Here is a 22,658-nt window from a genome sequence, read left to right as displayed (position 1 = left end):
GCAGTTTGCGTTTCTCCGTTCCGGAATCCCGCACAAAAGAACGTCCTGAGGAACAAAAAAAAAAAACTTGCCTTTGCGGCGTTGGCTTGTGGACTAAATAATAACAATATCGGGTTCAAGGACGCAAGCACCAAGGTCTGCGCGTTGCGCGTTGCGTGGCTCCAGAGGAAACCGGAAATTTTATTCATGAATCTCATGCCAGCCGACGACTTACACTACCTTGTGTCTCATGCTTGTCTTTGTCTTCAACGTTCACACTTTCGGACTCTATTGCTACTCATCGCAGAAGCAATTCTCTCCTTCGATTTGTTGGCGCGGTTCTGCATCTGGGTGCGTGACGGAGAGATATGATATCAATAAAGGACATTGAGATGGATCATTGCGTCCCGAACGTCCGGATCATCCTGTTTCAATTGAACAAGTAGGCAGGATCCACAGTTGGGACTCGGACTGACTCTGTTCTACACCGCCCAGTATGCTGATGACTCAAATTATCAATGATAACAAAAATCACCCCGTTTGAAGCTTCTGCAGGTCCCTTCGTGATCTCGCATCTGACCTTCAGAACACGATATGTCGCTCTCCCCTTGGTCTATGTTGCGATTCCCGTCATCGTTCTCGCTCTCACGTTATGTATCGTGAAAATGCCCCTCGGCTTTTTTTCCGCCAGTGTCATATCATGTATCCACCCCATATCTCGTTCGTTTTGCTAATTGGTTGAGCCATGATAGTTTTACTTGTCATTGACGGCCAGATCCAATCGGCTTAGTGGTGCAAGAGCAATACCTAGCCAACTTGTCTCAAAGGTGTTGTTATGAGGCAACTCTTATAAGTTATAGGTGCTCAGCGGCTACATTCGTGGCAGCGAAAGGAGGGACTTCAGATAAGTATCAAGCTGATGAATACTATCCATGCTAACTATGGCGCTTTTATAGTACATCGGGGCTATGCTACGGGGACGTTGCACATAGGCTCTGTGCGCGGGAGGTAAGTCAGTAGCGTGACTTGTAATCCAACAAAAGGGACGTTGGCATTTTACATCGCACAGTGGGGACAGCCAACCCCTGCTCAGGCATGACTTAAGTAAAGCAGACCGACGAGTCAGACTCAAAGGAGACAGCATTTGGCATGGACGTTCCGTGAGAAACACGGTCAGGTGATCCCTTATATTAATCATCCAGCATCCCTGCTGTCATTTGTGGTTTCGGTTGATCTTGGACGATTTATGGTTACTTGGCGGAGTGGTTAACGCGTTGGATTTGAACACCAACATCCAATCTGATTTTCAGGCCTAGGTTCGAACCCTAGAGTAACCGACCGCTTTTTTGGTGTACGTGTCTTCGGCGCCTCTTCTCCTAGAAAACGCCGAACTAGCGTCATACCAGGAAAAAGGGGACATGAAGCACTTCCACTGGCTGAGTGTGACAACGAGGCTGTCGGTCATCATTGTGAAACCACGTGACCTCAAGGATCTGCGGTTTACATCAATTAATGGCGGCCACTGCGACTCTGAGCGTATCACGGGAGATTTTTGGGTCAGACGATGAACCCGAATCGAAGGTTGGGGTCGAAAACGCGGCCTCGGATGAGGAAATGGCAGATTTGTTTGATGATGACGAGAAACCTACAGCCAATGCTTCGTGCGTACCTCCAAAGAACCGACTCTCCAGTCAAATGAAATGAGGATTTTCGTAGGAAGGAATCGTCTCCGACTCCATCGGCAATAACATCTGACCACGAGACCTTGACGGCTGCTGAACGCCGACAGCGACAAGCGCTCGAGTATGGAGAGGAGGACTTTGTTACTGATGTTATTCAGCAACGGATTGCGGACGTCCCTATACCAAAACTCCCACTTCCTTCCAACAGTGATGGGAATGTATGCATCGTCCTCTTTTTTTAACTTTCAACGTTCTCTCAATATGGTTTCCAGCATTGGATCATCCGAATGCCGAACTTCGTCAAGATAGATTCACAGCCTTTCCACCCTGACACCTACCGTGGCCCAGAGGCGGATCTTGATTTGGCTGAACAAGCCGAGACTATACGCGAACGAAGTATGAGCATCAAATTAGAAGTCGAGAACACTATACGATGGAGATGGGCCGCTCGACCCAATGGCGAGGAGGTGGTACAAATTGCTCGAGTCGACGCGATAGCTCAATGTTTACGAAGGTGCAACAATCGAATACACGCATGATCAGATGGTCAGATGGTTCCATGAGTCTTCAAGTAGGGAAGGAAATTTTTGACATCGCGATTAACGTCGATAATTCTGCTGCCATCCCACGTGCTGGGGCACAAACGGGTCCGCAAACGCCCGCAAGGCAGGCCTCCGCCGACCAATCGGTCTTCCCAACTGGCCCAGTCCAAGCGGAGGGATTATCGTATCTCGTTGCGCAACACAAATCATCCGCCGTTCTTCAGGCAGAGGCCCTCATTACAGGAGTCCTGTCTCTCCGTCCAACTGGGATGCAGTCGGAGACGCACAAAAGGCTTGTACGCGCAGTCGGACAAAAGCATAACAAAGTTGCTCGTCTCCGCATTGCTCCGGAGATGATTCGAGATTTAGATTCGGAGAAGGCGACCTCTGGGAAGAAGCGGAAGTCTATGGCTGGTGCTCGTAAGAAATATGATGTTGATTCAGACTCGGACGGTGGCCTTGAACGGAGACGGCGCCAGCAACGACGTTCGTCGCACGGACGTAACCGTTCTTCCCGTAACGTGTATTCTGACGATGAGGAAGAGGAAGAAGAGCCCGAAGCGGTCGCTACCGACGAAGATGAAGAGTCTGGAACGAGGAAACGACGTCCCATTGCCAAACCAAAACGGGAGATCGCTGGGTCTTACGAGGCAGACGATTTTGTGGTGGATGATCCGCCGTCAGAGAAGGATGGCGATGAAGAGGAACAAGATCAACCCGAAGAAGAAGATGGCGAACCTGATGACCTAGACAAAATAGATCAGCAGATAGAACGACAAACCCGACAGCGCCGACAGGAGGCTCCAAAACATAGTGATCACAATGCAGAAGAAGACTCTGTTGACATGGACATGAGCGAGTCGGAAGGAGACCAGAGTCCAGGTGTCGTCCGCAAGCCTGCAGCACCTGGGAGAAAGAAAATCATTATTGAAGATGAGGATGAGTAGTATCTCTGGCACCCCATTTTTGTATTATTATACACTGCTCTCGTGTAATTTACTTCCTCACGCGTCCTGACACATCCTTTAGTTCCCCGTCTTCAGACCATACACCCATTGGTTCCAACTCCGCTACTATTTTCTGGTTCTCATCGTTCCCGGCAAGCAAATTCCTTAATGTGAAGAGAGCGTGCTCTCGAAGATCTGGAAAAGATCGATATCCCCAAATCTCAGGTAGGTTATTTGGAAGATACTCACATGGATTTCGCTCATCGACGACGCAAAGATTAAGAACTACATGTATACCACCACAATCCCGTACTTTGTCCTGGACATCTTTACGTCTGTGACATAAAATGCCGAGTAATCTGACGAGATCGCGTTTCATGTATGAGAATGCGGCCGGATCTGCGGCCGTCCATGAATCCACTAATCGTGATGGTTGTGGATGGGAATGTTGTGCCTTCCCCCACAAGATTCGCGGAAGGAACATGTCAAGGAGTTTCAGACACTCTGAATGGAGTACACACTACATTGACTCCTGTAGGGGTTTAATGGAGTGAGACGCCTCACCGATAATTGTCTCTATGGCATGCAACCCAGCGAGTAAAGAGTCTCGAAACGTCGTTTCTGACGTGGGCTGTTCAGCCTCAAACAACAAGATGGATATGGTGCATTGATTGAGCATTATTATTGCCTCGAAGATGTGCGGTAACCGTGGGTCCAGCGTCACTGGGTGTCCATTTTGTTGCGCTTGCTCTAGCGTGTCAGAAACAGAGGCTCGTGTGTGTTCCATGAAGTGGCATAGTACGCCACCCACAAAATTGTTCGATTTGATGTCAATGTTAATCCCTTCCTGGAGCCTTGCGTCAAGGAGTTTAAGGAAGGTTATCTGTTGAGGCGTGATGACCTCATCTTCGCTGATGATTTGTGCATGAGTGCAATTCCCCAATTATTAAGGTATGCGGCGCCCATACACGGATAAAGACTTCCACAAAGAATGTGCCAAAGACATTTGGCACAGATCGCCTATGATTTGGATGCTATTTGGCAATTAGGAGCGGGGTCAGAGTTTGGCAATGTGAAGGAACTAACATAAGTCGCAGTTCATCATTTTCTGAGTCTTCATCTCGTTCGAAAAGTACATGTGCTTGGTTAAGTAGTAGTGAACATATGCGTACTCCCGCATGAGTGACGGAGAGCTGAAGACTTGAGAAACGCGGAAAATTAGCCAAGCCTACTGTGGAGCGTGACGGTTTGGCCCCAACCTCCTATGATGGCTCCCTTTGACGCAGTTAAGGATGAATATGCATGTTGAAATGCGAACCTGTTTATCAGGGATCACGAGAAGTCGGCTAATGAGGAGTCTAGAGGGTTCACTCTATCGGAGTCCCCGTATGCTTACGGGAAAAGGCTCTTGTCGTCCTCGAATTCCATGTACGAATTCCATAAAGAAGAAACGAGGCTGTCATTGCCGGTCACAATATTAGAAAGCATTTGCACAAGCATCCGTGTTGCAGCGTGGTCTGAAACATCAACACATCAGGGCCAATACGAAGCACGGAACTGGAGGACTCACATCGACTATCTAGCCCGTGATAATAAGACGATAACCAGTGAATGATATCCCTAATGTCGTTTTCCGATTCGCTTGAAAGTACCCTTTGAGCAACAAGTAGATAATCCGCTTTCTATCCGTGCGTACATGGCTTTAACTTGATTTTCGGGTACCTCGGCTACGATATTCCGAACAAACTGGGCAGTGGCCAGAATGAGGCCCAATGCGTCACTACCATCTGGGCCCTGTCCCAACAGCAACGAAGATCGGAGCCGCTTCCACAGGTGTCCGATCGTTAACCATATCTCCTCTTGCTTCCCGATCGTTGCTCTGAATACATAAGGGAGCATGATACAATGAACTACAATGAACGTCTCCACCTCAGGGATGCGTCTACAGCAATACGTTTACTCTGCATCGTGAATGTGAAAATGAGGTTGTCTCCAGCGGAGTCCCCATTGGAGAGAAAAAACTGGATCGAGGCCAGGATGATTGAAGAGGGCTCCTGTTGCATTTGGAATGATTCTCCAGGCAGATGCCGCGCGTTACGTAAGTGGGAAATTTCGTGCCAAGCCAATCGTTCTTCTACGAATCATTTGAGTTGAGTCGACTTCTGGCAGCTGTTGTTGTGACAGCAAAACACCAGTGTTATTTCAACTTTGCCTGTACACTTCTTCAGCCCCACCTATGGCTTCTTTGTTCTCAGATAGACCTTACCATAAAACTCTCGTTCTGTTCGATGTAGACGGCACCCTGACGCCTGCTCGGCGCGTACGAATCTTCCTTGTCTGCTTGAACAAGACCCAATCTGATCACAGATGTGACCTCGCAGACTGCGTCGCCCGAAGTGATCAAGATCCTTCAGGAGGTCCGTAAGAAGGTCGTGATCGGATTCGTTGGCGGGTCCGATCTGGCAAAAATTAGTGAACAATTGGCAGTCGATGGGAAGCCCGGTATGGTTACTCGCGCCAATCCATTACCCGACGTCTAACTCACATCTTGTTGACCTAGTTACCGAGAATTTCGATTACGCTTTTGCTGAAAATGGCCTGACTGCCTACAAGTCTGGGAAGCAATTACCATCGCAATCGTTCATTAGTTATCTTGGAAATGGACGGTACAAGCTGCTGGTAAACTTTTGCCTCCACTACATCGCGGATTTGGACATACCGATCAAAAGGTGGGATCTTCGAAAAATTGTCCTGGGTGCTTAGACTAAATTACAAAGACAGAGGCACATTCATCGAATTCCGCAATGGAATGATTAACGTTAGCCCAATCGGACGGAATGCAACGTGAGCTATATTATACCGAGCTTCCTCACTTTGCTATTCTCACAGAACTCGTCCCGCCAGCATCCAGGAAAGGAACGATTTCGAGAAATTTGATCTTGTGAGGCCTTTGCTTCCGTTTTTGTTCTTGTTTTCTGTCCTCACTCTTGTTTTCGTTTCCTGCATGTGTTCATGATCTAGGAGTACGGCATTCGCAAAGAATTCGTGCGCGTCCTACGGGAGAAATTTGCGCACTACGACTTAACCTTCTCGATCGGGGGACAAATTTCGTTTGACGTCTTCCCCAAGGGTTGGGACAAGACTTACGCTCTCCGCCATGTTCAAGATGAAGGATTTGAACAGATTCACTTCTTTGGTGATAAGACCTATGAGGTACCCGCCAATCCAATATGACGTTAACGAATTTCACTAATTCTCATCAAGGGGGGAAATGACCATGAGATTTATATCGATTCGAGGACTATTGGACATTCCGTGTCGAGTCCTGAGGATACAATAAACATCCTTACCGAATTGTTCCTCTCGTAGATCCTTCTAACTCGGAATGGTTGCAATATATGTACAATGTGAATTCAAGGTATACGACAAAGGATACGAAGGAACATACGAGAAGTGTTGACACGTTGGCATTGAAACAGGGGCTTACCGCCCTCCTCGACCTGCCGCCGGGGGCGGTGGGGGGTTCTGCGGTGCAGCGCCTGGGGGAAGCGGGACCTGAGTTCTTCCATTAGGACGCCATGCAGCTGCAGGAACTTGATTTGGATTCATTTGCGCTACATTGAACTGAGCACCTCCCGGATTCTGAAGTGAACTAGCCATTTGCATTTGCGCGGCATTTGCTACTGCCTGATTCCGTGCGTTGGCCAGTAACGCTATGTTCGGATGAAATGCTGCGAGATTGGCTGTAGGGATGTTGTGTTGACCAATCGCAGTAAAACCGACACCATTGGGTGCTTGATTCCCAGCCATATTGATGCCAGGGTGCATTAGGCTCAGCATCTGAAGTTGTTGCTGCATACCGGCCTGTTGAGGATTAGGGGTGGCGCCGGTGTGCATCTGTTGGGGGGTCTGGGGATGCTGAGCACTTGACGGTGGTCCACGCTGTGGAGTTCCGGGCACACCCATCTGTGAACTCGGCCGAGGAGGTTGGGCACCAATGTTCGAATTGATACTAGGATGCATCTGTCCGGCATTCTGCTGGTTCTGTGAGACACTTCGACCCGCGTTTGCACCTCCCATCATAGCAGCCATTTGACTATTGAACGCCCCAATTTGAATTGGGAGGCCGTTAGGTTGCTGCGAGCCCATCACCATCATTGGGACGGGAACAGTCCCGTTAATGGGGAAACGCTGAGCACTAGGGAATTGATGCTGTCCTTGCTGCTGTGGTCGAGCGGGCTGTGGTTGCGCTTGCTGCTGGGGCTGCTGGGGCGGAGTTTGCACCCCAGCAGGATGGCTTGGTTGCTGACCCTGTGCCTGCGCCTGCGCCTGCGTCTGCGTTCGTGTCTGTGCCTGCGCTTGTGCTTGGGGCTGAGCCCGAGCGTGCGCATGAAATTGTGCCAGCTGATTCGCGTTATTTGTCCCTGGTGTTGAGCCAAATTGAGAAGCAAATTGCTGCTGCTGTATCTGGAAAATTCTGGCTTGCAAAGCTTGTTGTTGTTGTGGCGTGAACGAAGGGGAAGGCCCTTGTGCTTGGGGGGAAGTTTGCGTTGGTGGCAGTTGCGGTTGCTGCTGCTGGGGAATCTGAACAGGCTGCTGGGTCGCGGCTGTCTGTGGCATTGTCCTTCCAGGTTGCTGATGAGGAGGCCGCTGCGGATTATTGGCGGCAGGCGATGTAGTAGCTTGGAGTTGTTGGGGAGTACGCGGAGCTCCATTCAGGAGCCGAAGAGCTGGATTTTGGGGGTATTGACCGGAAGGCTGTGCGCCTGGATGCACGGGACCCTGTGGGGCATCAGGACGAATGGGCGAGGAGCTGGAGGCAGGTGTTGATGACCTTGTGGCTTGTGGAGATGCACGGGAGGGAACGGGAGTAGGCTGCGCTCGGGTGATAGGGGGAACATTGGGTGGGACTGCAACCGGAGTTGAGGCTGGAGGTACACTGGAGGTAGGTCTTGGTGGGTGGGCTTGAGGTGGAGGAGCTGTATTGGGTAGAGGGGCAGGCGACGTTGATTGTATTGGCTCGGGAATACTACTTGACGTTAATGCGGCGTTGGCCTGAAGAGAAGCTTTCTTCTGCGGCATAGGCGGAGCCTTGGTAGTGGGAGGTGCAGCATTGGATTGTTTTCGAGTCCGTACTTCCAAGAAATCGAATCATTAACCGTCATGGTGGTTCACCTAGCGGGAATGCGCAACTCACGTCCAGGCGGTTCTGCGGGCGTGCCCACAGAAGCGCGCTGACCTATATGGGGTGATTGAGGCTGTTGAGTACTCTGGGCCAAGCGTGGTGGTGCCTGAACATGCTGTTGGCCTTGCACAGGAGGCGGCTGCTGTTGATTTTGTTGCTGGTGCTGTTGCGGCTGGTGTTGGTGCTGCTGCAACTGGTGCTGTTGTTGTTGCGACTGCGACTGGTGCTGTTGCTGCGACTGCTGTTGCTGTTGCTGCTGCTGTTGCTGCTGCTGTTGCTGCTGTTGCTGCTGCTGCTGCTGCTGCTGCTGCTGTTGCTGCAATTGCTGGTTCTGTTGGGCTGTTTCGGCCTCTCTAGCTTTGTAACGTTGGATCCCCTCCAAAAGTCGGAAACTTGGAAATATATCAGGGTCTAGACGTAGCAGCATCCCGATGAAATTGCGCTCACCTGGCGTGAAAACCACGCTCTGCTCGAGGGTTCATTAGCTTCATCATGCGATCGCGTTGGGCCTTTGCTTCTTCGTCCCGAAATGCGTCGTCAGCGGATCTCTTCCTCTTGAACGGAAGTGAGAGCGGCGGTGTGGTTACCAACAACGCTGCATTAGCCACCTTGGATACCAATGGGTCAGGATCTAGACACAAGTCTGGGGCATTTTGTAGCTGGTACGAAAGGCAATCAGGTCTGACGTCCAGAAAACAAGAATGTATTCACTAATAATTTCGCCTCAAAATTGAGAGCATCAGTGTCCGTCCACATTCCCCCATCTCTAGCATTAAGTGAGCACAATTCGGCCCAGGTAGCCTCAGCTGTCGGCCAGAGAACGATATGCTGAGGAGGAACCGCTTCATTTGGGTCTGCACTATCACGATGGTCAAACAGCTCAACGATCAGACATCCTGCAGGCATTTGAATGAAGTGAATTCGTGGAGACATTCGTTAAGTGCGACGCACCACTGTAGAATGGAACTTTGGCTTGTTTGAAGATATCGAGGAAATCGACCGGAACGCGATGAGCGCGGATATCATCTAGAAGTGACTAAGGCTTGCATTAGAATAAGCTGAGCCCTACAGTGAAGCTTAGACCGTACAGCGATAGGCGTATGATACAGGCAAGTGCCAGATTGGTTGAAGCGCCAATTGTCCTTGTACAGATGCACGGTCAACGACGGCGGATCCTTTTCAAGGGCTTTAAGGATTTGCTCATTGGCAAGTGCCCTATTGTACAGTGATGCCATCTCTTCATCCAAGAACTTGAATGCGAAGCCGGCACTAACGGAGACTTCTGGGGCTTGAGCGTTAAGCCGTGTCGATCCACTATGCTGCGCCAGATGACGGTCACGCCCAGAATTGTCACAGTGCTTGCTGTTGTGTGCTTAGCGTACTGAGGTCTTCAAAGCCCCCGAGGGCATCGTCGGGTTTTGTCGCCGCCAAGGGCTCGCCTTCCGTCAAGATTGAAATTAGAGAACCAACCACTGGCAGAACATTTGGAGTGCCTGACACCTGATTGAGTCTCAGTGCGTCCCATCCTCGTAAATACCTTAGGTTCCCTACGTTTTCGGCGTGCATTTATTTCTCTATTCCCATCTACACTGATACCAGCATACGTCTCGTTATGCAGCGTTCTGAGAGCAGTCATCATCTTGCGCTCTTCCATTTTCGTGATTCACTAGTAGGTCCCAAGAACTTTTCGCTGATTTAAAAGCCAGATCTGACTTCGCTATCTTTTATCTCCCTCAGAAGGCGTTAACAAATCCTTCGCCCGTCTCAGCTTCTCTCCCTAACTTTGCTGCCACTTTCACAGATAATTCGAAGCTATATTATGGGGGCGAAGCCAGCTCTCGCTACGGCATGCCCTTGGCCACGCCTTCCGCTGACGATACATCTGGGGTAGACTTTGCTTCATCTGTCCGATATCAGTCATCCACCACCCCATGGTTGATAGTTTCTCTTCCTGAAATTGATTGGCGCCCTGTTTATGCCCCCGGTCTTGGCTATCCTCACTTTGATCTGTATCCCAGCGACGAGGCTCCTGACGCTTCTATACGCGAGCTATTCCATTCTGGGCACTACATTTCAAACATGTTGTCTCAGTGCTACAGTCGAGCAGCTGCCTCGCCCTTGCCTTGCTGGGATCTTACTGCCCACCTTGAACCATTTCGGCAGCGCACTCCAACCACTGCAGACCTTTCTGACGCCAGTAGACAAACGGGGTCGACGTGCCAATACGTAATCAATGTTTATTGCGGCAAGGATGAGCCCAGCTACCCCTGTTCCGCCATATCTTCACCTACACTAGCCGTTGATAGGTGTTCTTCGTGTGACCCTACGTATTTCGACACCGGTGAAGACGGTGGTGGAGCTACTCTTACACCTCAAGTCCTTTCCCCGACTTCTCGCATTCAGGTTACGGACAAGGAGTACTTCCAGGTCAATTCGGGGTCGGAAATCGAAACGGGGCTCGAGGTGGTCACCTTTATTCTCAGCTCTCACCCCGCACGTGGTCGTGGGGGAACAATTAAGCATTGCATTAAGAAATTCACCGGTCGTGTCGTGACGGCGCTGCGGATCCGCCATGCTCTTCGTATCTAACCGCTCGCAGTGCAGTGTTCATTGTCCGCTTGTTCCGTTGTTACGCTAACCTTCTAGTCGGATTGTTTTCACTTCCTCTTCATGATCTTGTTCATTTGCTAAATTTTGTAATGAAATATCATTCGCGCACATTAACCAGGCATGCGCATCACGAAGGTAGATTCCTAATGTTTCTTCGAAGACAACCTGATCCACAAGCCTCCCTATCAAAGGAAGGATTCAGCGCCCAATCAATTCGTTCATCAATTCATACGTGCCTTGGAATACAGAGTTACCCCTTCCCTTGGCCATACCCTTTCGACCCTCTTCCTTCCCCGCCCCTCTTTCCAATGTGGCAAAGGACACGATCCCTGCGGTGCGTCTTCTTCCTGGCGTAGTTCAAACGTATCGAAGTTTTGCAATAGCCGGACTATAACTGTGAGTAAATTAGTAAGGTATGCTTCGGGAAGAAGTATAAGCTATTTACCGAAACTGGCTTCATTGTACGCAAAATTCTGCCCAAGACATAATCGGGGGCCAGCATTGAAAGGAAGAAATTTGAATGGATCATCCGTCAACTCCTTAATCCTGTTTGGTTCGATCCACCTTTCAGGCAAGAAGTCCTCCGCGTCTTCTCCCCATAAATCCTTCCGACGCTGCATGAGGAGCGGGATGAAGAAGACGTTTGCAAGCCCACCCGGAACATAATAACTAGGTCCATTGGGAGTTGATGATGGCAGGATTGCAGGTCTCAGAGATGCTCTACCGTTGATGGGGACTGGGGGGAACAAGCGGAGGGTTTCGTTCAGGCAGGCGCGAACTGATCCCAAAGGCGGACAGTCAACGCATATAAGGCCGGTATCGACGATGTCCACTCACGGTATTTCATACTCCGAATGAGCTCGTAGGATGGAGGCTGGTCGCCTGCAATGGAGACAACTTCATCGCGCACCGTTCTGAGCACGCGTGGGTGGATAGCAAGCAAGTATGTAAGAAAAGTCAATAGTGCCGTCGTGGTGTCGCGAGCGGCCACGAGCGTGTTGAGGAGCTCAACCACAATGTAAGTCATATGCCACGCCCAGCCTTGTGAGGTCATTTGCCTACCTGATCCTGAATGAGTTTTTCATCTTCCGTCGAATCAACCAAGTGTTCGAGAAAACAACAGTCTGCGGTGTCCAATAGGTTTCCTTCTCGGTCCCGCTTTGCGAGAATCGCCTCCCTGATTAGAGGAGCGATGAAATCATTTATAACCTTCTTGTGCTCCTTCGTTTCATCCCTCCAGAATTCCAACAATGGCCAGAACCAGTTTCGCTCGTACCTCAGCGAAATTATGTTCTGAATTTTGTCGAAAGCATTGACGAACGAGCCATAAGCACCTTCCAATTCAGTGCCTTTGGACCCAATCTTGGCACGCCCGGGCATCGGAAGTGGGAGTCCAAGGGAATTTAGGCGGTCAGTGCCAAGAAGGAATTCTCCCGCTGCATCGAGGGTGAAACGGCTGAAGAGATCTTGCATATCCAAAGACTCATTGGACGTGTCTTTGGACCGCAAGATTAGGAGGATTCTGTCTGTATATTTGTCGAGTAGTTGGAAGTCGCGGACTCTCTCACGAGCTGCAGCCAATATTTAGGCGGGAGGCTAGCTTAAATGAAATGCCCTCGCACAGAAAAATGGCTTCATGACCGCCCGATGAGCCCTCCAAGCCGGTCCGTCTACTGCGAAAATCCCATCTCCAAACACTCCATCCAACCTGTGTCAGGAGAGGTAAGATACAAGCTTGTCAAATGAGCCAGGCGTCACTCACACTACCTTATTCTCCGGGCCTTTAATATAATTTTCAAAATTTTTGGCGAGAATTGATTGCATTGCATGGTGGTTCTTGGTCCAATAGAGATCAGTCCACAAGATGCGTAAATTGAACGTATCGGTGTTGAACTTTTCAAAAAATGCCTCCACATAGTCCATTGTAGGCTCTTCGTTGTAGTTTTTTATGTTGCTACCGCATGACTCCCATTTGAGTGTAACGGGGGGCACAGGAATCCACGAGGACGTACTCAATAATGAGGTCAATGTTGCCGATCCAGCGACCTTGAGGTTCAGGGGGTAGGGCCACGCCGAGACGCTTCGCTTTGAGTGCTTTCTTACGTTGCCCGTACTGTACTTTGGCTACCCAATAAGTGACACAAACAGAGGAAAAAAAGAAGCATTTGAAGAGTGTTGAGCCCGCCAGGCCTGAAGGGGCTGAAATCCTTAGCAAAATCCATCCAGCAGTAATCGGAGGGAACAAGAGCCAAGCGAGTACGAAGAGGAAATGGATGCGATAGTTGTTCCCGAACATCGAGGAAGTCTGATGGATGGGATTAAAAAGGAAACAAGATGTGATTTGTTGCTCAAATTTTAAATTCTACACTATCTGTGACAAGTAGGCGAGTGATGCCTCCGATTGGGCCTTAGGATAAGAGGATCGGGTACTAGGTCCATGGGTGGGACGGGGTGCAATGACACCCACCAGAGACATGTCACGCGTCCATGGGATCGGATGTACCACAAAAAATCCCAGAGTTTTGCTTGTACGGAGGAACGTTAGCCACAACTACAACTCCCGATCCATGGGCATTTTCAAAAGCCTCAGATCGTTTTTGCTACGCAGGTATGGCAAGAAGCGCGCGAACCATGATGTTTCAAACAAAGTCAAACGTCGCGCGTCTGCACCGTCTGCATCATCACAGTGGTCACCGCTTCCTCATCAACGCTCAGGTCAGCTTGATAGAGATCTATTGAATCACTGCGAAAATATGCAAAAGGTGAATAACGTTGGAATATACCGTCCAACGAGATCTGCAGAATCCGATTCAGCAAAGCTGTCAAGACGAAACACATCTCCGCCTGGAACGATGGACTCTCACTATCGTATCCACCCAAGTCCCAAAGCTATTCCGGAACATCACAATTATAAATGCGAAACTTGGGGGTCTCGTGTAGAGACAACGATGCCTCCAAGGATTATTTCAAGTTCTGCACCTTATCATCCCCATGAATTCAGTGGGCCACGGACGGGCGAGCCAAGTGACTATAGTATTCACACCCGTAATCCCTCATTTAACGCATCTTCCCCTCAAGGCACCACTCAGCACCAGGAAAACACACCGCTGGAGAACGATGCTTCCCCATCCGTCGATGGCGTCCCTCTACGACACATGATAGAAAAGAAGGAGGGCACTTATACTGTCACTGTGCACAGACGAAAGCGTCATGCTTTGACCAATCTCAAAGATGCAAATCGAGAGTTAGACTCGGGAATCCGCTCTCCGCCGCCCAACGGCTCTCGTTCGAACACAGCTTCAAGCTCGTCGTCCCGCGACCCTAATGGATATCTCGACACCACTTCCCTTCAGTTCTCTGGAGCCTCTTCTTTTGGATCCGGATTCTCGGGGAACGAACTGGGGGATGCTAACTTGTTTACAACCCTGAACGATGACTCGGCAATAGCCAACATTCTCCGACTATACGATGATGATGGCCTGTTACCTGATGAGCTCTTTTCTAACACGCCCCAACGGAGGGCACTTAGCGAAGAACGCCAGCGGTCCTACCTCTCGAGCGACTCAAATAATGCCAATGAATCTACTATTTCCCCAGCGCCTCAAGATCCAGGCGGACCCCGGGAGTGGGAGTCATCCCCCACAACTCCTCTCAGCCTTTCTGTTGCTAGCGCTCAATCCCTAAGGTGTGTTTTCTGCAACATACTGCGGAGATTATCATGTAATAGTGACCCCTGGCCAAAACATAGCTCCATGCATTCTCGAGCGTCTGTACGCACCAAGAGGGACTCCGCTTTGCTCATCCCTTCGGCTTCAGCACATCACACAAATCGCTTACGACTTTCTTCGCCTATGCTACTTGACTTTCTTTTTTCACCTGAGTCTATTTACTTTACTTCGCAAGCTGGAGGAAGCGTCTCGAATCATCCTTGGCTTCTTGCTGCATCGCCCCCCGCTAGGGAACCATCTACGATCCTTCCAGAAACTCCCGAGCGCATTTCTTCACTGCATTCCTCCCCTGAGAGAACTCTGGCACAAAACTCTGCTGTCAACCAAATTTTTGATCAAACGGGCACTGATACCGAAACAGGCTATTCGGCAAAGGCGAAGGATACTGCACACCGCCCATATTTCGGGGAAACCCACAAGGTGATGCGCCACCGCTCCATGGATCCCGCAACAGGATTCGAAGATAGCACTCGTGCCCCTGCGGTCAGTTTGACTTTTTCATCTGGTACCTGGGCTGGTCGCTCTCGTGATTCTGCTTTCTTCTCCATGTATTCCACTCCAACACCTAGTCAACTTGAACTCCTTGCGCTTCCCGACGGTTTGAGTCGACAATCTGAAGCAGCCTCCTTGACCTCACAGAGTATCAGTGGACACCATGGTGCCACATCCATCGAGTCTGTCGTGGAGGACGCCATCATTGATACAGTGCAGTGGATGGCTTTTCCAGCCACCGCCACATACACGTCAAGTCCTAGCCTGACTCTGAGTCCTGATCCTTGCTCGTTTTCTAATCCTCACAGCCCTGCACTCATCCCAGAATCACCAAACATTCCTGCCACTCCCGATGCACCTTCCGTCCATGATGACGCCGGCATTTTCGATGTATCAAAGCTTCGGGGAAGTCCCATTCCCTCGCAAAAGCCAGCCTTCCTACCTCGTTCGGCTAGCAACTTCTCGCGCTTGAATCAGCTCAACAACACACCCAGTGGAGACTCGAACCAGGAGGGAGAAAGGTTCAGCTCTCCTACACGCCGCCTTTTGACCTCGTACCCATTTATTTCTGGCTCTAATAAAGATCTTGGCTTACATTCCCTGAAAGAGAGAAGCGTTAGGCGGAAGGGTTTCCTTTATGGATGGACGAGTGATGAAAATTTCCGTGACGGGCCATACCCACGGCTTGTTCTAGATGAGCACGGATATGATGATGAAACGGAAATGAAGGTCGATTGGTCTACCCGATATACGGGCCAGCTAGACTGTAATCTCTTGCCTTCTATTCATGGGAACCTGAGTTCGGGTTTTGGCAAGGAGCCAACCACCCACTTGGGCTACACACCGGCTCATTCTGAAGATAACACTCCTGACTTCTTCGGTGGTATTGGCTCAGATCAGCTTGGGCTAACTGGTCATTCTAGAGAATCTCTACAGTCCACCCTGCCCACCAGCCGTATACCTCGTCTACGAGGAGCTACGAAAGCTGCACGAGCACTACCTAAAGGAAAAGAAAATGACATGCCGTTAGCGGTTGGGAGGGTGAAGTGGAACAGGCACTTGGCCGTTTCGGAAAGCAAAATGGAAAACCCTAAGGCCCAGGATCAAGCCCCCGAAGTTGAGCCCTCCATTATGCCCCGTCAGGTGAAAGCGCCGAATGGATCATCCACTTTTCGCCCCCTTGGGCCCACGGATAAGATGTCGTTTGGTTGGGACTTGCGGAAGAGGACCCCGAATCACACTTTACGCAGCAGCAACAAATAATTCTGAAATCCAAATCTTCATTCCTTCATGGTTCTCTGGGAGACACGATGATATACAGTATGGTGTACCTTTTCTAATTAATATATGGGTGACGATTGTTGTAGTTACAATGATTTAAAATTTGAGACCTTCGTTCAAAGGTAAAGATGTATGGTTGAACCTTTTCTTTCCAGAAGCCAGCCCAAACTCTGCAGCTACGTGACCACCTTCAGCCTTGCTTACCAGTACATACTTGTAGATCACTAATCCTTCAAGGCCAACGGGACCTCTTGCATGAATCCGTCCGGTACTGATACCCACTTCCGTCCCGAAACCGTAACGAAAACCGTCTGCGAACCGGGTACTGGCGTTGACGTACACACCTGCGCTGTCGATCACTTTACAGAATATCTCAGCATTATGAGAGGATTCTGTCACAATGCTGTCGGTGTGGTGAGAGGAATGTGAGTTGATGAAGTTGACAGCGTCTGAAAGAGAAGCGACAGTATGCACGGCAATAATCGTGTCCAAAAATTCAGTGTCGTAGTCTATTTCCTCAATTGCAGGCTTGACGTGAGTGGAGAAATTCGTCAGTGATTGGACTTCAGGTGATGCTCGTAGCAGGGAAAGTGAGGGAGGGTCGCATCGAAGCTCTACGTTATTAGAGAGCAATGAATGCGCGACACGTATCCAAGTATCCGGAGGAAGTGATTGATGGAGTAACAGGATTTCTGACGCGTTGCACGCAGAGGGATAATCGATCTAAACACCCTTCAGTTGCAGTTACAAGCAAGAGGAAGCGAATGACACAGAACCTTGGAATCTGTCACAACCCGTACTGCCTTCTTAACGTCTGCCGATTCGTCGAGGAACACTGTGCACAGTCCGTCGGCATGACCCATGACTGGGATGCGGGATTGTCTTTGGATAGTTGAGACCAGAGCATTGCTACCTCTTGGTATAACGAGGTCAATATATTTTTCTTGGTGAAGCAAAGATGTAATCTCGTCTCTAGTTTGAACAGTCTGAATGTAATCTTCGGGGAGCGACGATGAGGACAGTGCTATGCGAATGACTCTGGATATCTCTGCGCTTGTCCTCGCTGATTCTTTTCCGCCTTTCAGAATAGCAGCATTCCCTACAAATTTCACGTAAGTGCATCTTCAAATCTTCTGAAAATGTTAAAGTTAGGTAAGGCTTACCAGACTTAATGGCCAATGCTGCAATATTCACAACGACTTCGGGGCGTGATTCGAAAATAACGAGAATGGTACCAATAGGGCATGAGACACGACGGAGTTGAAGTTCTTCATCCAATTCAGACGCATAAGAAATGATCCCATTTGGATCGGGAAGTTCGGCCACGTCAGATATCCCTTGAAGCATGGAATCCCATTTGTTCGCTTTTCCCAAATCGAGTCGCTTCACCAGCGGAGCAGAAAGGTTCCCTTTCATTACTTCTGCAGACGCTGCCTGGGATGATCAATCGATCTGTCGCCGCATTCTGGAAGACATGAAACGCTGATCACCTCCAGATCCAAGGCATTTGCTTGAAGGATACTATCCTTGTTCTCGGCGAGCTTTGCTTTGATGCTGAGTAGTGCTTCCACCCTCTCCTGATGGGACACGAGCTGAGATGTCTCGAAGACACGTTTGGATGTTTTTGCAATTTCTTCTGGACTTCGAGCCATCTGAGAAGTTGCTCACTGTTCCGTGGTGTGTTGTTGACATCGGGGGTTGTGTCAGATCGAAACTGATACTGTTTCTGTTCATTCTTACGGTTTCTGCGTCACTACTAAGACCAACGCAGCCCAAAGGGTATTTATACTGGGAGGACAACGATAAATAATGGCCTCAATGTTCCACTGTTGTCAACACATTCCTTCATGCTCACTCCACCAGCAAACCCTAGCTTCCTTCTGACAGCTCTAGATCATGGAAAAATCATATTGTTGAGCCAATTTGCATTTGGCTCCTTTGGTCGTCTCTATACCGCTCTTGGTCCTTCCGATCCCAACTTGTTCCGTGTACCCGGGACGATTCCGGACGAAGTGATGACAAGAGTTTATGCTGTGAAGAAAATCAAGAAACGCAGATCGCGATTTGGACCACAGCAAAACGGTCACGAAAAGGAGCTTTTATGTCATAGGATAGCTTCAGGTCATCGTAATGTCCTCACCCTTCATCACGTCATTGACAGCGGCGATGTATTGTATCTGGTCCTTGTGAGTGCGATTGAATCACTGAATCATCACTTACTGTTCACGGTGATTCCCACTTCCAAAGGACTACCTCCCCGAGGGCGATCTCCAAACTTCCTTGACAGAACACGGCTCGATGTACAGGAGCCACCCCCAGCACATCAAGCGCATTTTTCTCCAGATTCTGGATGCTGTTCAGCATTGCCATGATAAACGCGTGTATCACCGGGATCTTAAGCCTGAGAATGTACTTCTGAAGGATTTCGGGGCAACTGCCGTCCTTGCAGATTTTGGTCTTAGTTCACGAAAAGCTTCCAGTGTTGATTTCGAGATAGGGAGTGATTATTACATGAGTCCTGGTCAGTTTTTTGTGTTTCTCTCGTTTTTCAATACATAACACAGGTTTTATAGAGTGCTACGGGGAGTTGCACTGCTCCAAGCCCTACGCATCTGTTCCCAATGATGTCTGGTCCTTGGGTGTTATGCTCTTCTACATGGTCATAGGATCCCCGCCTTGGACAGCTGCAAGAACGGGCTGTAAGTCCTTCCTGTCGTTCCTTTGCGATCCCGATTTCTTCCTTAGGAGGTATCCGGTTAGTGCGGAGATGAACCGCATGCTCATGCACGTCTTCGCGATCGATCCAACGCGACGAATGTCGATCGACCAACTTAGGGGATACGTGCAGGGCATCTCTCTGTTCACAGTCACTGAGTCTCAAGTTCGGCGGCTTCGAACAGTTATGGTGCGACCATTCGCTGCTTCATTAGTGAGGGGTCGAATCCGGTCCTTCCGCGCCGTCTTAGACAGCGAGAAGTTCCTTCTTAGGCGCGGCCTCCACGAGCGACAGTTTGAACACAATAAAATTCCCTCATACTCAGTCCGTCTTGACCGCTTGTATCGCTGTCGGTCATTGTCCGATTCCACTACCCAGCTGCCTGGTGTTGGAATCGGGCTGCAACATCCCGACGGACTCGGAACGCCGAACTTTCGGCTCCCAGATGGGGCCCCCCGTTGGGACTCCTCACACTCCACCCGCGACATGGACGGGGCGCAGAGGCAGCCCCAACATTCCCCTCTCCATTTGCTTCCATTGCCCTCAACTTCCATTCCTTCTCTCACGCTCTCCTCTGATAGCCCCTCCAGCGCTTCTAGCGACGCCCTTACTCCGCTCAGACACAGGCGACTCTCCCGACCATCGTGTCCGCTACCCACTCTTTTTTTCGTCATGATCAATTCGTGGTAGAAGTGAATGCACATTCAGACCCGACTGCTATGGGCTTCCGTGTCTCTGTTTCACTCACGAGCGCCTACCACAGTCATACACAAGGAGATGCGGATGGAAATCTTCCAAGCCAATTTTTTTCGCAGGATTATGAGACAAAACCATCCCACACCAGACGCTACACCGTAACCTATAAGCCTCTGCCTGCCTCCAGTGCTCGCTACCTGGTTTCATGAATGACAATTTAGGAGCATAAGCTGTTGGTCCGCGGGATTGAAGCCGTGCTTGGTATTAGCTGCACACGTGGCTCAAGAGAACCCGTCGGGAACACGTCTGAATGCAATGGTATCTTGCTACTGTGTAATGATAATCATATGTCCATGTGAACAACGCCAAGCGACAGTACTGTGTATCCTGCGTCATAAGCTGAGGCAGCCTCTATGACAATAGACATCCGACGAGCCTAATTATTGCCGGGACGCACCATGAACAATTCGCTATCGGAAGTTTCTCAGAGGATCGCGCGATTTTGAACCTCTCCCTTGCCCCTGCCCCTGCCCTTCCTCTCACCCTTGTTCTTACTCCCTTCCCTACCTCCCTGTTCGATCTTGTCTTGTTTGGGTTCATCAATCTCAATGCTAGCAGATGTTCTGGATGTAGAAGCCGTTTGTGGGAGGAGATACTGCGGAACACTCTTTAGATTCAGTTGAACTTTAGACGGTTCCAAATGCTCGTCGTGTCGAATCACGTCGACGTTTAACCCGGTGTCTTTAAAATAAGTCTGTGGGTGCGATATTATTGGATGGCACTCCCATTGTCAAACCCAGACGCACCTTGATTTTGTACGAGTTCAGAAGTTCATTTTCCATCTCTCTCACTCTTGCGTTCCTTACAGCTTCACGTGTTACTGTTCGCAAAGCGTCCTCCACTCGGTACCGAAAACCCTCTACTTGCTTCATATCAAACTGGTACTCGCTTATTTTATTGCCCTTCTTTGCTTGATCCTTTTCGATACGGGCGAACACCTCTTCGTCGTACTGTGTACTTGGCACTGTGAGCCCAGCCTTTCTGTTTTTCCCGAATTCCTGTCCAGGAACGATCAAGGAGATCGCCAGGCCGGAGAGACCCCCACGGGCTGTTCTGCCGACCCGGTGAGTGTAACCCTTTGATGACGTTGGGAGGTCGAAGTTGATTACGCATGCGACTTTGACGAAGTCTACGCCTCGGGCGACGCCAAACTCAGTGCCTTCTTTGTCCCTCCTTGATTTCCGTTCAGCTTGTCTTGGACGTTTAGATTGATGCGAGTCCTCCCGAAGAGTGGAACGTTTGCGCTTGCGTTTCGAGTCAGTTGATCCTGAGATGCAAATGCTCGGTGGCTGCCACCCGATAGGCCAAGAGTAGTCTCGTCTTCACATGCATCGAGTCCATCAGCTGTGTATTTTCAAGCATCAACAGCGTACCATTTCCAATGTCAACGTCGAATTCGCCATTGTTCCCACTCTCATCGCTGGCGATAAGATATTGATACAACCCCTGTTGAATCCTTCAACGGCATGATAACTGGGGAATGCAGAGCATAAATGGACCTGGTTTGCCAAAGGGTTCAGATGACGTACCGAGAGTTGACAGGTAGATCGGGATTGAGCACAGAACCCTTGATAGAAAACCTCTCCAAAAATAGCTTCAATCGGTAGGAGCGTTCGAGGTTGTTCACGAAGAAGATGCATTTTCCCTTCACGAGTTTCATGACCAGCATGACGTACACAATAAGGAACTTGTCGGCTTCGGCACACCTAATAATGGAGTGTGAGCCTCAGTGTGAAACCATTCAATATAGGCGCACCGGATGAAGTATTGGTTCAGCTTTGTGTCATCCTCCTGCTCGTCCAACTGAAGGATAACCTACGATGGACGATCAATCATGTGCGCGGGAAGTATGGAATTGAGATGCACTGGGTTACGAAGAACGAGTCCATTCAAAGCTTCCACATCCTGGCTCATCGTAGCGCTTATAATGAAGGACTGGAAAACTCTTGGGAGAAAGTTGCCGGTCAGAATGCTGCGCACGTCTCGATCATGGCCAAAAGACAGCACAAGGTCTGCTTCGTCGATAACAAGAGTTTCCAAGCTAGATAGATCCAGTGACTGGTAAGAATAGCTGTCATCAGTACAAGCATAAATGAAGTCACTGGGATCTCTGACACCTTGCTCTGAAGTAATGCCAATACACGTGAAGGTGTTCCGACAATTATGTCATGGGCATCAGACAGTAATAATCTAGAGGACATTGAGCTTTGGCAAGGGAGAAACGTGGTGCGGGGTTGCTCACGGACGTTTGTATTTGGCTCGAGCCGCCACTAGCAACATTGCGGGTCGCAATATCCTCGCAATATTTTAAGGTCCCCCGGAGGAATTGGGACACTTGCTCTGATAGCTCCTTCGTAGGGACAAGAATCACAACTCGCGTTGCAGAAAGCTTTCCGTGTGGGCTCTGCAGAGATTGACCCTTAAATATTCGTCCCGCCACCCGTGAGATTTACGCACGTACCGACTTCACTTGAAGAAGCTTCTGGACGACAGGAATGCAATATGCAGCTGTCTTTCCACTCCCGGTGCGCGCTCTGGCAAGGACGTCGCGTCCTTCAAGTGCCGTAGGTATGACTCGTTTTTGCACGAGAGTGGGGCGAGCAAAGCCCAGGTCCGAAAGAGCTTTGAGGATACGAACGTCTAGGATGTTGGGAAATGCAGAACTGAACGTATCTTCCCGTTTATCCTCGGACATGATTTGGATGCTCGATTTTGGGTAAAATTCCTCGACGGAGGAGCT

The 22,658-nt window shown here is 49.7% G+C and overlaps 11 protein-coding genes and 1 non-coding gene across 12 annotated transcripts; 6 read left to right on the top strand and 6 right to left on the bottom strand.

Moving 5' to 3' along the window:
* The first annotated feature begins 1,227 nt into the window (after positions 1-1,227).
* EI90DRAFT_t141 lies at positions 1,228-1,316 on the top strand. Its single transcript has one exon. It is a non-coding gene; the product is annotated as a tRNA-Ser (tRNA).
* Positions 1,317-1,693: 377 nt separating this feature from the next.
* EI90DRAFT_2923834 (uncharacterized protein) lies at positions 1,694-3,150 on the top strand (the record flags this gene model as incomplete). Its single annotated transcript, XM_039054825.1, has 3 exons — positions 1,694-1,879; positions 1,934-2,128; positions 2,176-3,150. Coding segments are annotated over 3 exons (1,356 nt in total), but the record flags the coding sequence as incomplete, so codon positions are not given.
* Positions 3,151-3,199: 49 nt separating this feature from the next.
* EI90DRAFT_2973810 (spinocerebellar ataxia type 10 protein domain-containing protein) lies at positions 3,200-5,049 on the bottom strand (the record flags this gene model as incomplete). The annotated part of the gene is made up of 9 exons (XM_039055790.1): positions 3,200-3,345; positions 3,400-3,654; positions 3,715-4,061; positions 4,119-4,184; positions 4,237-4,350; positions 4,410-4,496; positions 4,547-4,667; positions 4,721-4,791; positions 4,847-5,049. 9 exons carry the CDS (start codon positions 5,047-5,049, stop codon positions 3,200-3,202), a joined length of 1,410 nt encoding a protein of 469 aa, XP_038914965.1.
* A 224-nt stretch (positions 5,050-5,273) lies between these two features.
* Positions 5,274-6,519, top strand: EI90DRAFT_3281172 (eukaryotic phosphomannomutase; the record flags this gene model as incomplete). The annotated part of the gene is made up of 7 exons (XM_039066804.1): positions 5,274-5,470; positions 5,532-5,652; positions 5,711-5,879; positions 5,932-5,994; positions 6,055-6,091; positions 6,172-6,363; positions 6,415-6,519. The coding sequence occupies exons 1-7, from the start codon at positions 5,387-5,389 to the stop codon at positions 6,517-6,519; spliced, it is 771 nt and encodes a 256-aa protein (XP_038914964.1). The 5' UTR covers positions 5,274-5,386.
* On the bottom strand, positions 6,415-8,648 carry EI90DRAFT_3062960 (uncharacterized protein). The gene is made up of 2 exons (XM_039060685.1): positions 8,348-8,648; positions 6,415-8,285 (listed from the first exon to the last, which is right to left on the bottom strand). Exon 2 carries the CDS (start codon positions 8,230-8,232, stop codon positions 6,634-6,636), a length of 1,599 nt encoding a protein of 532 aa, XP_038914963.1. The 5' UTR covers positions 8,233-8,285; positions 8,348-8,648; the 3' UTR covers positions 6,415-6,633.
* Positions 8,649-8,778: 130 nt separating this feature from the next.
* On the bottom strand, positions 8,779-9,570 carry EI90DRAFT_2923938 (Spt20 family-domain-containing protein; the record flags this gene model as incomplete). The annotated part of the gene is made up of 4 exons (XM_039054835.1): positions 8,779-8,994; positions 9,047-9,231; positions 9,287-9,371; positions 9,424-9,570. The coding sequence occupies 4 exons, from the start codon at positions 9,568-9,570 to the stop codon at positions 8,779-8,781; spliced, it is 633 nt and encodes a 210-aa protein (XP_038914962.1).
* A 162-nt stretch (positions 9,571-9,732) lies between these two features.
* On the top strand, positions 9,733-10,992 carry EI90DRAFT_3062957 (uncharacterized protein). Its single transcript, XM_039060684.1, has 3 exons — positions 9,733-9,864; positions 9,935-10,004; positions 10,073-10,992. The coding sequence occupies exons 2-3, from the start codon at positions 9,948-9,950 to the stop codon at positions 10,922-10,924; spliced, it is 909 nt and encodes a 302-aa protein (XP_038914961.1). The 5' UTR covers positions 9,733-9,864; positions 9,935-9,947; the 3' UTR covers positions 10,925-10,992.
* Positions 10,980-13,437, bottom strand: EI90DRAFT_2997295 (cytochrome P450 monooxygenase CYP63). The gene is made up of 8 exons (XM_039056239.1): positions 12,958-13,437; positions 12,708-12,899; positions 12,568-12,653; positions 12,008-12,516; positions 11,783-11,951; positions 11,391-11,723; positions 11,182-11,339; positions 10,980-11,127 (listed from the first exon to the last, which is right to left on the bottom strand). Exons 1-8 carry the CDS (start codon positions 13,239-13,241, stop codon positions 11,089-11,091), a joined length of 1,770 nt encoding a protein of 589 aa, XP_038914960.1. The 5' UTR covers positions 13,242-13,437; the 3' UTR covers positions 10,980-11,088.
* Positions 13,438-13,460: 23 nt separating this feature from the next.
* EI90DRAFT_3062951 (uncharacterized protein) lies at positions 13,461-16,515 on the top strand. The gene is made up of 3 exons (XM_039060683.1): positions 13,461-13,969; positions 14,024-14,630; positions 14,694-16,515. The coding sequence occupies exons 1-3, from the start codon at positions 13,513-13,515 to the stop codon at positions 16,426-16,428; spliced, it is 2,799 nt and encodes a 932-aa protein (XP_038914959.1). The 5' UTR covers positions 13,461-13,512; the 3' UTR covers positions 16,429-16,515.
* On the bottom strand, positions 16,443-18,136 carry EI90DRAFT_3062950 (gamma-glutamyl phosphate reductase). The gene is made up of 4 exons (XM_039060682.1): positions 17,937-18,136; positions 17,610-17,880; positions 17,223-17,545; positions 16,443-17,169 (listed from the first exon to the last, which is right to left on the bottom strand). Exons 1-4 carry the CDS (start codon positions 18,096-18,098, stop codon positions 16,543-16,545), a joined length of 1,383 nt encoding a protein of 460 aa, XP_038914958.1. The 5' UTR covers positions 18,099-18,136; the 3' UTR covers positions 16,443-16,542.
* Positions 18,137-18,461: 325 nt separating this feature from the next.
* Positions 18,462-19,461, top strand: EI90DRAFT_3145986 (kinase-like domain-containing protein; the record flags this gene model as incomplete). The annotated part of the gene is made up of 4 exons (XM_039065366.1): positions 18,462-18,632; positions 18,694-18,967; positions 19,020-19,351; positions 19,435-19,461. The coding sequence occupies 4 exons, from the start codon at positions 18,462-18,464 to the stop codon at positions 19,459-19,461; spliced, it is 804 nt and encodes a 267-aa protein (XP_038914957.1).
* A 795-nt stretch (positions 19,462-20,256) lies between these two features.
* Positions 20,257-22,613, bottom strand: EI90DRAFT_3155416 (P-loop containing nucleoside triphosphate hydrolase protein; the record flags this gene model as incomplete). Its single annotated transcript, XM_039065999.1, has 9 exons — positions 20,257-20,612; positions 20,665-21,207; positions 21,292-21,391; positions 21,448-21,624; positions 21,675-21,733; positions 21,785-21,976; positions 22,036-22,108; positions 22,165-22,322; positions 22,380-22,613. The coding sequence occupies 9 exons, from the start codon at positions 22,611-22,613 to the stop codon at positions 20,343-20,345; spliced, it is 1,806 nt and encodes a 601-aa protein (XP_038914956.1). The 3' UTR covers positions 20,257-20,342.
* Positions 22,614-22,658: the final 45 nt, after the last annotated feature.

This window comes from Cantharellus anzutake, assembly GCF_015039405.1.
Source record: "Cantharellus anzutake strain C23 chromosome Unknown EI90scaffold_31, whole genome shotgun sequence".
Lineage (NCBI taxonomy): Eukaryota > Fungi > Basidiomycota > Agaricomycetes > Cantharellales > Hydnaceae > Cantharellus > Cantharellus anzutake.
Note: the sequence above shows the minus strand (reverse complement) of the source record. Positions and strands in the feature narration are given on the sequence as shown.